The sequence below is a fragment of the Cryptomeria japonica genome, chromosome 3 (genome assembly GCF_030272615.1).
Source record: "Cryptomeria japonica chromosome 3, Sugi_1.0, whole genome shotgun sequence".
Taxonomy (NCBI): Eukaryota; Viridiplantae; Streptophyta; class Pinopsida; order Cupressales; family Cupressaceae; genus Cryptomeria; species Cryptomeria japonica.
Window position 1 is genome coordinate 694,852,761 of NC_081407.1, and position 16,782 is coordinate 694,869,542.

Consider the following 16,782-nt stretch of genomic DNA (forward strand, 5'->3'; position numbering starts at 1 on the left):
TAATCCATTTTAGTTCAACCCTTTCTGTTGCAATGAGTGTTCTTGCAGTGAGTTGTCTTTTATATCCTTGTATTGAGAAGTCTGGTAGTGAGCCATTTTTGTAATCTGGCAGTGAGCTACCCCTTTTGTAAAAAACAATATAACTAGTTATATTCTCCTAAGAGTTAATACTCTCCATGGTTTTTCCCATTTGGGTTTTCCATGTATAATATCTGATGTTTCTCTTATGGTTGTGTTTTTTTTTATGTTTGCTCTATATTTTCTATTTTATATCTGTTAAGTATAATCGATGAAGTTTGATATTTTTATAGAAGATTAAAGTTTGGTAAAAGTTTTTATAATCTATAGGAATATTGATTCACCCCTTCTCTCAGTATTTCAGTGCTTTAAGCCTAGTCAATAGAGGTTATTATTGAAAGATGCAAATTAAAAAAGGGAAAGTGGATCCTTATTAATGAAATATGTTTCTAAATTGTTCTTGCCACCCAATGGATATATGAGAGTAATTATAATATAGGTTATAATGTTGCTACCCAAGTAAGATTCCACATGAAATTTTGCCACCTCCAATGGCAATGATCACCCAAAAGGTAAGCTACAATTGTCACATAACGAGGAGGAAGGTAATAAAAAGAAAAGTGGCATCTAATTACTTAAGAATATAAATGAATAAAAAGGTAAATACTACATGTTATTGGAATGGTATCATTCTGAACTAGTTATATAACTTCTCTCTTAAAGGCTCTACAATTGCAGTAACTAGTATGACCATACACACAATGATAAGTATAAAATTGTCTTTTAAGAGTTTTAACAAGATTTGGTCTTTTGTTGATAAAGGAATTTTTTTGGGCACTATTTCCATGTCATATGAAGGAGGTTTTAAGGATAATGAGGGTAGGGATTGGGGAAAAGGAGAAGTAAGAAATATTATTTCTTATCTATGGTAATAAGGTGTGGGATCTATGAGAATCTTGATTTCTTGGTCCATACATCTAGAACTATGTCTATTTTATCCTTGTTTAGAAAACATGTGCTGAAACAACATTGCAATTTGTATGCAATTCTGATGGTGAAGGAATTTCATCATAGACCTAATAAAAGTTGGCTATGTAATCATATTTTTAAGTACTAAAAGGATGAAAATACAAAAATGGGTTGATCCTTGTGGGAGTACACACATCTTGATTAGAATATTTCACGTCCATTTGGAAGGGAAGGGAATCCTTTTTCATTAGGTTGTATGGATGGGAGGAAGTTTTTTCATCTTCATCTCTACTTGATATATAATGTTATGTGATGTGTTGTTATGGACATGAATACCATATTCTTGCCTCAAATTGTCTTAATAAGTAAGATAGTCTCTAGGGGAGGAATTGACATCAATTTTCATTGAAGTGATAATCTCTAGATTGTAAATATCTAAAGAATGTTCCTCTTGCACCAAAGTATAATCATGGAGAAGGTTAAATTTGGACGAATAATCATCATTATTCTTCAGTGCTTCATCTTCAAGAGAGAGATCATTGAGAGATTTTTTAATGGGAATGCACCCAAATCACCTCATGAATGAGAGAAACTTTATCTTGGGGACAAGTTTAGTTAATCAAGGATTCATCTTTATAATGGAGATCATTAGAATGGATAGAATATGAGTTGCCATTAAAGGAAATTTCAACCATGTCAACCTCTTTTATCATAATATCCTCACAATAAGAGGGTTTTGAGGAGAGGGATAAAGTAACATAAGGTCAACGAAGCCATTATCACATGCATAAAATATCTTCATTGAAGAAGTAATTAATTAAGCTCATGATGAGATGTGAAATGAAATAATTTTATTTTTAAGCTATAACACATGCCACATATGCAATAGAAATTTATAAAACTAAATCAATGTAGCTATCTAATCAACAAATCAAATCAAATAATTCAACACAAATCAGATGTGATGTAGCATGTTGGGTTCACCAAAATGATATGTATGGAAATGAGACCCTAGCCTATCTATGCAAAGTAGGATATATCAAATCTTCTTGGAATATCATTAGGAACACCAATGGGTTCAACCTAGATATAGGGGATTTCTTATGTCAAACCCCATGTTGGTGTTCCCACCTCCACAACAACTATGATTAATATAAAAGAGATATTGTCCTCAAAAGGTAAAAGGCTAAATAATAAAGGAAATGATAAAATAAAATGATTCTATCTTAAGAATAAAACCCTTTCATGGAGTTTCACATTAAGGTGGTGATGCAATGCTCTTTATACAAGTCCTACAAGTGTTGATGTAATAACATTATAACAAAACAAGACAAAATCAAAATCATACTTGAATGTAGAGTTTTGTAGTCTACTTTTTTTTTGTTGGTCCTAATTGAATTTTAATAAAATATTTGGTTCTTCTTGGATCTAACATTGTGAATAATAGAAGATGTGCTTTATGTAGTACTCAAAATGCATTTTGGATAAAAAGTTCACATAAAATGATCAACCGCCAAAATTGAGACTAGATTTCAAATTGTGAAGGCTAACACACACACTAGTTACAATTATCAGAAATTCTGGTAGGACATGTGTGTCGAGTGCCCAAGTCCCACCGAGATAGGGCCACTGAAATAGAGTCATTAGTGGTCAAGTTTGTGATGCTAGATCTAGTTGTAATTTAATCATTTTACACTAATTAATTTCTGAGATTAAAATTATGATTTGGAGTAGAAGAGGACACAAATAGGCTTAAAATTATCTAGAGTAAAGTAAACTAAATTAGGGGACCAAACAAAATGTGAAATTGTCTATAATACACTATTGTATGTAAATTTTGATTCAATTTTTAAAGAGTTAATTTCTTTATATTTAATTTTTATTTATTGTCTTTTTGCTAGGTGAAATTGGCCTCGATGGCCATACCCATATATCAACTTGTCAAAAATATAAATAATGAGGTTTCTTAAATAATAGAGGGCAAGAAACCAAAATTCCTAATGGATTATGTAATAAACTTTAAATATTGTTGTACACTTCTTTTTGTTTTAATAATATTGGCTATTTATTGTTATCTTTTAATATATATTAGCATTTCTTTTACCAAATATTTCTTATCAAAATATTTTTGTAGTAGTATGATATTTACCCCTTTAATATTGGATTTTCAACTCCACCATTATAATTGTTCTATGAAACTAGTCCTACTAGAAATGCTCAGTTGACTCTATCTTAAGGAAATGCTCAATTGAATAATATTAAGAAAGAAAGGTCCCATCTCTTTTGACTTTTTATGGACCATCATTTAATTTATTAATTAAAATAAAAAATCGGACCCAACAAGAAATAATATTTCTGTTGTGAAAAGTAAGCCATGTCCCATTGCTAATTAGGAAACCCACACTAGGAACAAGCTTATCAATAATAGTGTTAAAAACTATATGTCAATAGTTGTTAATCAACACTATTTATATTAGACTTATCACTTTAGTCAATCAACAAATATAAAAAGGAATGCCAACAAGAATTGATATAAATTTTGTGTGATTAACTATCATAGAGTGGTAGAGAGGAATGAATCAATGAAAGCTATATGTATTGTGTGAACTATTATCATCTTTTTAACCTTGAATGTTTTCTTAATCTATAGGTAAGATATCTCTTCTATGAAGAAAATATATCAATTCTTAGTGTGTAGTCTTAGTATGCATCAATCGATTGTTGGTCAATATGTCTTCTATATTGGCACCCATTTATAAATTAAGGTAGCATTACAAATCATAATTCATATTTAGGAACTCAATGTCATTATGAGGACTAAGATAATAAAATTATTTTAGTGTACACTCATGTTCCATTGCTACATTTATTAATTTTTTCCCAAGGTAATGTATCATTAAGTACTGAGAACAATGGTTCATCGATGGTCTTAATTTGTCTCCAAATAACAACCTTGTTCCATGACCAAAAATAAAGTTTGTTTACATACCTAAATAATATTTCCCTTTCTCTATAGATGAGTCTGAGTTTAAAAGCCTCCAATTTGATCATTTTCTACTTTAGAACCCCCTTTTAATTATTATATTTATAATAATGTAAGCTTCACCTTCAATCTACACCTTTTTTGTTTTTAGGTGTGAACAAGTTTGTTGGTTTAAAAGAAGCACAATGGCTTTTACTTTTTTGTTTGTTCATTGTCCCAAACCCTTTAAAGTAGCACCTATGAAATGTCCTTCATGGTCTCTTACAATGCAACCAAACCAAACCAAACTATGCCTAAATTGCCTGATCAAATTTTTAGTTTCTTCAAACACACTAAAAATGCTCTGCATTTATTTTATTTCCTTAGATATTCAAGAGTATAAACTATACATACATACATACATATATCAGATTAATGGATTTGTTTTTTTGTACATGCTCATAATATAAAACTTCTCTATACCCTATCATTTATTTTTTTTAAATGTAAATATTATATCTTCAAATTAACAATGATACAAAAATCTATTTATAAGTTACTAATCTTATTTTACACCAAAAGTCTTAGTGTAATAAGATCAAGTTTACTACACATATTAAGATGCCTATTCCTCCAATCGTAATTAATCAAGTGTTTATTGAGCCAAAGCATCTAAAAAGTTACGAAGAATAGTACGAGAATGGCTAGCACTAACAAGATCATTTTATTTTTTATAGTACAAAACATTGAAAGCCACTTGATTTCCGTAGCATTAACAAAGCTTGCTTTTACTAAAGCAAGGGAATCTGTTTTTTAAAAGAAGGGTAAAATGAGCTGCGACTGATCTAGACTCCATTGAAGGTAAAGTATTAGGCAAAAACTTTACCATTATATTGTTGTGAAGTTTTACATTGCATAGGTAACATACTGGGTTTGATATTCAGGTGTCTAGTCTGATAGGAAAGCTTTGAATGAAGCATTGGTGCTACTGAACTTATACAATGGCTGAACCTCTGCTTCGATTCGGAAGTAAAAGCTCTGCTGATGTAAAATTGTTCTTGAAAGTGCCCAGGTGAGGAGAAGTACGGAAGAAATCCAGTTCATCTCCATTCTCAGATACTGAAAAGATTGAAGTGTTTTGAAAGCAATTTTTCCAACCGGTGGTCAACGTATAAGCCAACAGAAATATGGGTAACTACTCCTCATAACTTTGATCTCTATTTAAAATGCATTGAAATCATGTATGGGGAGCGTGTTGAATTCCCCAATATTGAGGAATGCCTGGCGATTCTGTCTGTTGCTTCTGAAATGTCGGCCGATGACTGCATTAACAAATGCATGGAATATTTGGAAGCAGTTCATTGGAGTGCCGAGGAGGAGTCCCAAATTCGGAAAGTGCTCTCTTCTGAGGGATTGGAATTGAAAGTTTTACCAGATTTAGCTGCCCGACTTCATCAGGACGACGACGATGACCATATAAATTTTGTGGAGAAGATGATCCAAGAAATGGTGTCTCTTATCAAAGCCGGCCAATCCAGTTTATCCAAAAATCGAGAAAGTGTGGAGAAGTATTTAGCAGGGATGTTAGATGGAAATACGTCTAGGGTTGTCGTGGACGTATGCGGGCGTGTGCTTTTGCAAGAGTTCAAGGCATCCATCAAATCTCTTGATATCTCGACTCTAAAGCGGCTTTTTAACCTTATCCAGCACTGCAATGGAGGAATAGTAGAAGCTGCACTCAAGGCATGTTGTGAAGATAAAGCATTAGTACAGCTTGTGTCCTCCTATTTGCAATATGCTGAAGCTGTGTTAGACATAGTAATGTGGTTTATGAAGGCCACAGGAGAAGGAAAGATAATAATTCCACGAGCTTCTCGAGTTTCTTCTCTCACAACTTGGCTTCCCATCATGGGAACATTCAGAAACCATTCCTCACTTAGAAATAAATTTGAGGAACTTGATAAAGCAGTGCTAAAGGTGGTTGAGAGCCTCCCTCAAGTGGACCAGAAACGTATTTGTGTAGTATGGGCAGAGGTTTACAGATCACGTGAGATCGACATCGCTACGCCATATGCTTTGGCTGAATATATGCTTGTCTAAATATCTGTATCCTGCCCAGCGGATTCCAAATCTGCAGCAAAGTAGTACTATACATTTTGAGCTTCACATTTTGCTTTCATTTCTATATATCTGAACTACAGCTAGTGTTTTAGCTTTGGTAGCATTTGAGCTTGGAAACTGTCTACCGTGTTTTAGTGTTAATAAAAAGCTGCTTTAAGTTTTTACTATTAAGATTTATTTTCTGTCTTGACAGTCATCTTGTGTCATTGTATCAACTCAAAAAATAGTTTTCATTGTTTTGGGAGTGGCATCGAAATGGGATGGCTAAATCGGCACACACACAGCTTTGACCGCTTAGTGTGGCTCACCCACCTCACCTCCCACTGCATCCCTCCACCGTTTCATTGGGGTTTTCCATTCCACGTTCCGTCCCTGTTCCCAGCTTTCGTTGCATTTACCGCTGGAAGATCTTAATTACCCCGCGCTTTGAGAATTTGGGATTAATTCATCGCCCTCATTCATCAAAAATGTTTTCTGCGCACACAAAATTATGGCCCAGTTCAATTGTTCTGTGAAATTGGCTGGAGTCTTTCGCTGTGAACAGAAAAAGGTATGTTGGGCAATTTTGAAAACGGTCTATTTTTTCAATTTCATAAATAGTTTATCTCTGCTTCCACATTTTTCAGGTATTGTTTCATTATGCTTCGATGGATGTCCATGCCCTGTTCCGTAGTGTTAGTCTTAGCGTTGGGAAAGAGTGTCCCTGCTGACTGCCTTCTACCTTGTTCATGCTGGCCTTCGTCCATACCTCACATTTTGCAAAACATCTCTACACCCCTTCGTTTATACTATTTTTTTTGGGGAGGGGAGGGGAGGGGGGTTGGGGAGTAAAGGCCAATACCCTGTTTCAAAGATGCCATTTGGGCACACATAGGGAGGATACTAGCAAGTGGCAAATATAGATCTGTACGCAAAATGTGAAAGAACAAATAGGAGACATCATGTGTATAAGATCTTCCAAACTTCATCAAAATTGCAAATATAGATTTACTGCTTTAGTTTCTCTCCAATGGATTTGCTTGGGAAGCACCATGTATTTCTGCAAATATGTTAGCTTTTACTGTTAAGTGTAGCTGCCAGGGGACAACATGTTTATAAGAAATGTGGTCAACTGGATTACAGTGGTTGCAGGATATGAACTAAATGGATTTGTTGAAAAGGGTTTAGAAACATTCAAGCAAATATAATTGCGTGTCTATAGCCAAATTCCACAACTTTTGCCAGCATCCTCCCTGCCTGTGCCAAAATGAGAGCTTTGGAACACGGCATGGACATCCATTAGACATGTATGGAAAATGTGGAAAAACAGACAAGGCTAATGGAATCTTTAATAGAATACCTCAAAGGCTTGTTTGGTTATTTCAAATTAATGACTAGAATAAGAAATTGTTTGTTGTTGTTTATGTTTAATGTATTGTTTGGTTATGTTCAATTTTTAATCTAAATTGTTTGTTATTTCCAAAACAGAATAAGATTGTACGAAGCTTTGAGTAAGGTTTAAGGTAAAAGACACTTTCTAAATAATGATTAGTGAGATCTAGAATTAATATGACTAGGTAGGTCTCAATTCATAAGGTTTTTGCATTTACAAGACACAATTTTAGCATTTCTCTACTTGGTAAAGTTGATGTTATAAAATTAAAGTAAATAAGTTAAGATTTCTAAAATCTTCAAGTTCATAAGATTAATTTTCTTTTGAGCGGAATATCTATAGCCTTCAAGATGCCCAATAAATTTGAGGAGATAAAATGCCAATAAAATAAAATCAGAATTGGTGTGAAGCTTGGACATTAAATATTATGAGGTTTATAGAGTCTAATTCCTTAAATTGACCAAATCATGAAAATTTTCAAAGTGACCCCCAAAATAAAAGTATCAAATCCAAAATCATTGTGAAATTGTCAAAGTGACCCCCAAAATAAAAGTATCAAATCCAAAATCATTGTGAAATTGTCATATGCTACCTTGAGAAATCATAGAACTATGCCATATGTTATGGACTTGAAGCTTATGTCTAGTTGTAGAGAATCATCTTTGTGAAATCATAGAACTATGCCATATATTATGGATTTGAAGCTTATATCTAGTAAGTTTTAAGCCTTAGAATTACTAGGAGATATTATCTCTGTGAAATTAAATCTTCTCAAATTTAGGTGGAAAGAATTTTCACATCCACAGATTTCCAAGAGTTGTCAAGAGTGTTATCAAACATCTAGATTCAAAACCAAAGTAGATATGTTTTGACATAAAGCTAAGATAAAGTATCTCAAATAAGACCTACAAAATTTATTATAAATTCTATTATAATTTTAAAAAGTATTAAATGATATCCTAGTTAGTTATTAGGTAAGCTAAGTACATAAAGGTAAAAGATTTTAATATAGTACAGTTTTGAGAGATTTGTTTATTAAACCTATCTAAAATTACCCATTATCATAAAATCTTATATAATTTACATAATTTTCATTTCCACTCTTGTATATTAATTTTTTTTTTACTTCTTTCTAGTATAGAATTCCTATTAAAATGTTGCTTCTCTTGATTGCATATCTTAGGCACCCATTTGTTAATTATACTTTTATACCCTTACAAGTTTAACTAAGCATATCATTTCCACCACTATCACACTCATCTCCAAAATTAAGAGTAACTATTTGACATGAATATGTGATCTTTCTTAACTTTTTTTACTTGTTTGAATTGAGAAAATAAATGAATGTACATATGCATGAAATAAATAAGAAACTAGAAATATAAGTCTTCACTCATTTTATACATACACATTGAAATTGAACATAACTAAAATATTTTTTTTTTATATTAATATAGTATTTATTAACCTCTAAAACATATATTTACAAATGGTAAAAACAAGTAAAGTCTTTTTTTCTTTACCATTATCAAATGACACACTAAATGATGTATGAGAACTTCTTCATTATAAGCTCGTCATTTTCCATTTACTTTATACAATGTTATAAAATATGTACATAAATTGAATCCCTCTCTTGAAATAATATTTATCTCCTATATATAGTGTATAATTTCTTCATCATTTTGTTCATTTAAGACAAAACAAACCTATATGCAATCCCTACATCGACAACATAGTTAAATCCTCTTTATAGCATCATGAAAGCTATAAGTAAAGATATAAATTTATATTATCTTACAAATATTAGGCATCCAACCATCATGGTGTTTCTTATTGAATGATGTCCCATGGATAGAGTAAATTTTTTTCAGATACTAGTTCAATTATGATTATTAATTTTTATTTTTTTAAAATTAATCTATTTTTCTATAGTCTCTCCAAGATATTATAGCCTAGGTTATTAAATTCTCTATGAAAAAAACCATAAATGCCTAATCACCCATTATTTTATTCAAATGAAGAAAAATGCCTCACTAAATAATTTTTGAACTTATAATTAAATATCATGAAACACACCCAACATAAATAATATAAACTGATTAACATATTTTCATGGGTCACAGGTGTGATCTTGTGCAATTAGGTGTCCTCGTGTACATGGCATGGGTTTTGTGGTATCCTTGGACTTTACACTATCTAATTTAATGTTTAATGTGTCTTCTCATGCCAAAAAGTTGATATTTTACCCCTTCAAGTTGAAGTCATGCAACCTATGTATGTTGTTATTTACCCCAGGCCTAGTTTACTAAATTCATGACTACCACAATTCCTATTAAAATTGTGAACAAATATTTATTACTTCAATCCCAAATAGCTTATGCAATTTTTCTAGTTCAATTTCACTAACCTAGACTAGTCAACAATTAACTTATGGTACATACATGAAATGGTAAACTCTTATCACCGTTTCCCTGGCTAGTAGTAACTACCACTCACTTCCTATTGGTCTCCACATTATCCCATGGTCATGCCCTTGATCGTTATTTTCACCTAAACCCCTAGTTTTTTGTGCCCACCCCTTCAAGTAGTTGTGCTTAGATTATTTTTAGAAGTCTTTAGATAATTTTTAACAAGTCTATTATTCTCCATAAGTCAGAACTTCTATTCAAATGAAAGAAAAATCATTTTATGATGTTACTAAAGTTTATTATTCATACATTGGCATTTGATATCCTTTAGATTTTTACTTGTAGTTTTTTATGATAGGCTTAATTGCAATAATTAAATATGGTTATCAAACATGTCTAGAATTTCTATCAAGTGTTTCATACCATGTGTGGGTATTTTATAATCAAAATCTAACATTTTTATTATCTACTAGATGGATGTTGATTGTTCTCACACCATGGATGAAGCAGTTTAACACCCATGTAGTGGGAAATTTGCGTACAAAGATCATTCATGGAAGAAGTATGTCCTTAAAGGTTCAGAATTATTTTCAACTTGGATTGAGGGAGAAAGTTCAAGGGACTCATACCCAGCTTGCTTTCACAAGAGTCAGACAAGGAAAACCCCATTTTGTTTTTATACAAAAAATAGGTTTAATAGTTGTTTGAAATACAACATGGGCATGTGCACCAAGATGGGGGACCAAAAAGGTGCCAAAACCCTTTTTGGCCCCCATCAGGCATTTTGGCACATGCTAAATAAGATGTGCACCAAATAGTTAAAGTGAAATAAAAACTCAAAATTCATAATCTTTTCTCATTTTTTCTATCAAGCGCACGAGTTTAGCTATGTTTTTTTGCCATCCAGAGTACACATGCCAAATAAAGAGAATCTTTTTTCTCCTAGAGGTTTGAGATCTTCATCAAAATGGCACCACGATGTTGAGGGGGTCGAAGAAGTATGTATTTCTATTTTTTTACTCTCAAATTTTATTTAAACTATGGATTAAATTAGGTTTTTAAATTGAAATTTGTTTTAAATTTTAGGAATTCAAAATTCATCTAAAAATATTGAAAGCCCAGATCACCACCTCCTCATCAAGAGTCTTCTAAAGAAGAGGCACAACCAACCCCTCCCCCAATTCCTAGACATCCCGCAAACACACAAGAAGACATATTAGGGAAAATTGAAAACAACAAAAAATAACTTGAGGAGTTGATAAATAGGCTTAAAGATCCTAATTTAACAACCTCTCATAAGACAAGCCTTGTGGAATCACTACAATCTATCGTAGCCCATGTAGGTTTAGTGAGTGGTCAAATTAATATATGGTCTAATAAAAGAGAAGAACAAAAATAACTTTATGTGAACAAGTTATTATATGTTGCATTCAAGAAAAAGAAAATAAACAAAGTTGACATGTGTGCACTTCTCACAGACCCTCAAAGTAATCAACCCTTATAGCATGGATGCAGGATGTTCCCTATCCATTGGTGCCACCACGAAGGGATAAGGAATAACTTTTGGGATAGGTGGTGGATGGTTTTCTATCAACTGCCATGTAATAATCATGAGGTGCCTTAGTAATTTTGTAAGAAACTCTATTGTAAGTTTGTCCTCAATGAGATCCCTAACTATTTTGACTACATAAATTTTCAAGGTAGGGGTGGGAAATCCTCACAAAATGTACTAGGGGCACAACATGACCCAAAAATGGCACCGAGACCCTTGGGTAGACCTATAGTGGAGCATGTGATCATTCCTTCCATTGTGAAGGATAGTGTTGAGATGGATACCTTAGAGTCAATTAGCTCACTGACTCAAACCCTCATATAGTATGTCAAGCTCCTAGTACATGTTGATGGGGGTGAATCTTATAGGCCTTGAGTTCCAACTCACTATTGTCAGTCATGTGAGGCTCTTTGCACTTGTGACCTTGATCTAGTAGTCAGCAAGTACCTACACAACAACCATCTACTATATAGAATATGGTTATGAGAGAGTGAGAGAGAGAGAGAGAGGGAGGAAGGGATGGAAAGGGAGTAGGATACCAGAGAGAGAGGTGAAGAGAGAGAGAGAGAGTGTGTGAGAAAGAGAGAGAGGGAAGAAGGTGGGGGTTCAGGGAGAGACTAGAGGGAGAGAAAGTTCAAGTGCAAGAGAGGGAGAGACCTGAGAGAGACAAAGAGAGGTAGGGGTTGAGGAAGAGAGAGAGGGAGAATGGAGTGATAAGACTAGAGAGATAATGGTGATACAACATGTTAATTATTGAAGTTTGATTAAGTCTGAAATTTATATGAGTACTCTAAGAACTAGAATCTGCATTATCATCCCTAGAGATCTGAAACCACTCTCAAACATATTGCCAATATAGACAAAAAATAAACTTTTACTTATACTTAAATGTTATATTTTATGTATATATTGATTTGTCGAATAGAGGGAGAGGGAGGATTGAAAAATTGCTCATGGAACACATTTGGCCCACACACCAAATAAGGTGCACACCAAATGCAAAGTTTGCATTTTTTAAATTTGGTGTGCACCAAACTAACTGCCTTGGGAAAACCTAAGACTTAGGCTTGGGTTTGCCTTGGGAATCCAACCCAAAGGCTTGGACATCCTTCTCGGCCCTAAGACATTTTTTTTAGCAAAAATGTAGAATTATCTCAATTACGTAGCATAAAGTTTTTGTGGAACTTCTTTGAGAGTGGACATGGAAAAAGAGAGCATGATGGAGCAGGAGCATGTGTGAAGTGTGCACTTCGCCAACATGAACTTGCAAGTAAATTATCTTCATAAATTAATTTAAATTAATTTATGAAGATAATTTACCTGCAAGTTCATGTTGGCAAAGTGCACGCTTCACACATACATACATGTGGGTTGTCCAATTTTCTAAAGAAAGAGCTTTTGTATAGGTAACACCATACGTAATTCTAATGATATTATTGAATGGTGCAAAAATCATTTTGTTGGTCATGATACAACTTGGGCAAGTGCAAGGTAACGAGTCACAAACTCATGGAAGTCTGCACATTGGAAAACGTGCTCTTATAAACGGGGGCCCATTTATGCTTCGGGCTCCTGAGCCGAAAGGTAATGGGGGCTTGAAGCAAAAATAAACGGGCCCCCATTTTGTTCTAAAATGGGGGCCCGCTTTTAAACAAAATGAGGGCCCGTTTTTTAAAAACGGGCCCCCGTTTCTAAATCGTATTTTTCCTTTTTTTCCACAAGCCGCCCTTGTTTGAAAACGGGGGCCCATTCTATGGAAGTTGATTCCACAACCCGCCACTTGGCTCGAGATTAGGCCCGGGATAGGCCTGGGATGGCCACACCTGAGACATGGACCTGCAAATTCAAATCTCCATGAATGAAAGCACAAATATGAACTTCTAAAATAGTTTGCGTGCCTCTAATCAGAAAATTTTTATACAAAATTAAAACCCATTTCAGATTATATTGTTTAGATTCTAAATATGTATATTTATTTAAAAATTGATTATTTTAACTATTTTTCATTTATTTATACTAAATCAGGTCCATAAATTTGAAATATTAACTAATTTTGTTAATTTAATAACTTTTTTATTTTAATGAATTTTGGAAAATAAAATTATATGTCATCAATATACACAAAAAAAATTTGTATTTAAAAAAAAAAAATCAAAAAATGTTAAGTTTACTTCAAATTTTTTAAAAAATAATTACGGCCATTAAAAAATTAATTAAAAAATATATATATTAGAAAAAAAAATACAGAAAAATATGCTCATCAATCTTCAGTGTGTGATAAACCATTTCCCAAAACGGTTTGAGAAAATAATTTTAATTGTGTCAAAAAGTGTGGGTCGTACACATGCATGGTATGGTCCTGAAACATACATTTTTAAAACATAGTTTTTAGAACTCCATTCAAAAAGTTATTTTTTATTATGTGGGTATTAAAATAAATTACATATTTGGAAAGTAAACTCAGAGGGCTATCTTTTATATTACCGACTTTTTCCAAGATTCAATCTCTAAGTGTTTCAAAATTTAAGCTCAAATGAGACAAAATCTGAAATCAGGGAAAACACTTGACTCATCTTCTTGCATTGACCCACTTACAACAAGCGTTATTTTTGTGAAGTTAAAGGTATATATATATATATATATATATATATATATATATATATATATATATATATATATATATATATATATATATATATATATATATATATATATTCTTAAACATTCTTGGTGTTCTTGAATTATTTTGAAAATTCAAGTGTATATATATATATGAGTGTGAAATGAACTAAAATTGACTAAATATTTTTTGTATAATCAAATATTGATCGATCAAATCCTTATAATTGTCAATAAATTAATGGTATTAGAAGTTTTCATCAAGTCATGACTACGGGATTTAGAAAGCCTCGTGTTATTCTTGTAAGAGGAAAATCACGCTTATGTGTTGATTGCATTGCGAACAACAGAGATACTTATTGTCAAAATATTGCTAATGGATATGTTTTGCAATGGGATATGAAATAATTTTTCACAATGCCTCCTTACGAAGATAGTGACATTATTGATATTCATGATCCTCTATATTCAGTTGATTATGAACGTGTTTCTGATTTAGTTGTTATAGGTGCATGCATGCAAATTTTGTAAATTACATATATGTACATGTACAAATTTTTAAATTCTTCATTAATTTAATATTGTTCAAAATTAATTTAAAAATGTGTAATGAACTAATATTGCTTGTAATATATATACATGCACGGTCTATTTTCACAGGTGATATTTTTGCAGTGATAGTTGATCCTGACAATACTGAAAGTGTAGATTATTATCTACTGAGATGCACACAACCAAAATGCAAGTTATTGGAATTAGTCAGTGATGATGATGGACAACAATATCCCACTGGTTCAGTTGTTGTTGAAGGCACCTATTATCAACAAATAAAGATAGATACAAATGGTATAACATTCATTGATTATATGCCTAGCCAAAAAGTTCTACACTAGAGTCACTTAGTAATAGCGACAAGATTGCAGTTGGAGACATTGCCAAAAAGAGGACGTGGCAACCAAAAGTGGAGGTTGCCTATTGAAGATCATGAAAAAAATTTATAAATTATAAAATATAGGGAGGATCTAGATTATATGTACCATGAGCTTTAAGTTCACTTGTCATGTTTGAACAAGTAAAATATATTAGATAGGTCTTATTTTGATAAATTCATATATATATTTAGATATTTCTAGACATGTGTAGCAATTTGGATAGCTTGTGGAAATTTAGTTTTGTTGATGCATTTATTTTACGTTTTATACGTTGATTTTACATGTTTTATTCATCTATGTATTCATTTAATTTTGATTTACACATTTATAGTTTCATTTAATTATGTTGTATATATTTTTATGCATGTATATATAGTTTCACTAAAATGAGCAACCAATTATGTTGTCTTAAGGTGTTTCAAGTGGTCTTAAGGGCATTTAAGGGGATATTTGCATCATTGATTCTTTCATATTTTTACACATGCATGGATTTGTTTTATTCATCTATGTACATTCATTTCATTTATATTTACACATATATTGTTTCATTTAATTATGTTGTTTGGATTCATCTAATTATGTTGTCCTAAGGTGTTTTAAGTGGTCTTAAGGGCATTTAAGGGGATATTTGCGTCATTGATTCTTTTATATTTTTACACATGCATGGATTCATTTTATTCATCTATGTACATTCATTTCATTTATATTTACACATATATTGTTACATTTAATTATGTTGTTTGGATTCATCTAATTATGTTGTCCTAAGGTGTTTTAAGTTGTCTTAAGGGGATTTAAGGGGATATTTAAGGGTCTGATTGATTCTTTTATATTCTTACACATGAATGGATTCATTTTATTCATCTATGTACATTCATTTCATTTATATTTACACATATTGTTTCATTTAATTATGTTGTTTGGATTCATCTAATTATGTTTTCCTAAGGTGTTTTAAGTTGTCTTAAGGGATTTAAGGGGATATTTAAGGGTTTGATTGATTCTTTTATATTTTAACATATGCATGGATTCATTTTATTCATCTATGTACATTCATTTCATTTATATTTATACATATATTGTTTCATTTAATTATTTTGTTTGGATTCATCTAATTATGTTGTCCTAAGGTGTTTTAAGTGGTCTTAAGGGGATTTAAGGGGATATTTGTGGCATTGATTCTTTTATATTTTTACACATGCATGGATTCGTTTTATTCATCTATGTACATTAATTTCATTTATATTTACACATATATTGTTTCATTTAATTATGTTGTTTGGATTCATCTAATTATGTTGTCCTAAGGTGTTTTAAGTGATCTTAAGGGGATTTAAGGGGATATTTGCGTCATTGATTCTTTTATATTTTTACACATGCATGGATTCATTTTATTCATTTATGTACATTTATATTTGCACATATATTGTTTTATTTAATTATGTTGTTTGGCTTCATCTAATTATGTTGTCCTAAGGTGTTTTAAGTGGTCTTAAGGGGATTTAAAGGGATATTAAATTTTTGAAGTAAGTTCATTAAACATGTACATAAACACTTAACTAAAATGAACAACTAAATTAAATTTTAACAACTAAATTTGTTTAACACTGAACAAAGTTAAAATAGACATAAACACTTAACTTTCACATACACATGTACAATTAACTAGAACACTTAACTAAATTCAAATGACTTAGAGATTCTATCATTTAAACACTTAACTTTCAAAAACGTAATCTATCTATATATAAGCATACAAAGTAGTATGAAATGTAGATCTATCTAACACATACACACAGACATGAAATATGGAAAATAAATATCTA

At 31.8% G+C, this 16,782-nt stretch overlaps 1 protein-coding gene across 1 annotated transcript; it reads left to right on the forward strand.

Annotated features, from left to right (window-relative positions):
* The first annotated feature begins 5,188 nt into the window (after positions 1-5,188).
* Positions 5,189-6,049, forward strand: LOC131058341 (BTB/POZ domain-containing protein At1g63850). Its single transcript, XM_057992211.1, has one exon. The coding sequence runs from the start codon at positions 5,189-5,191 to the stop codon at positions 6,047-6,049; it is 861 nt and encodes a 286-aa protein (XP_057848194.1).
* Positions 6,050-16,782: the final 10,733 nt, after the last annotated feature.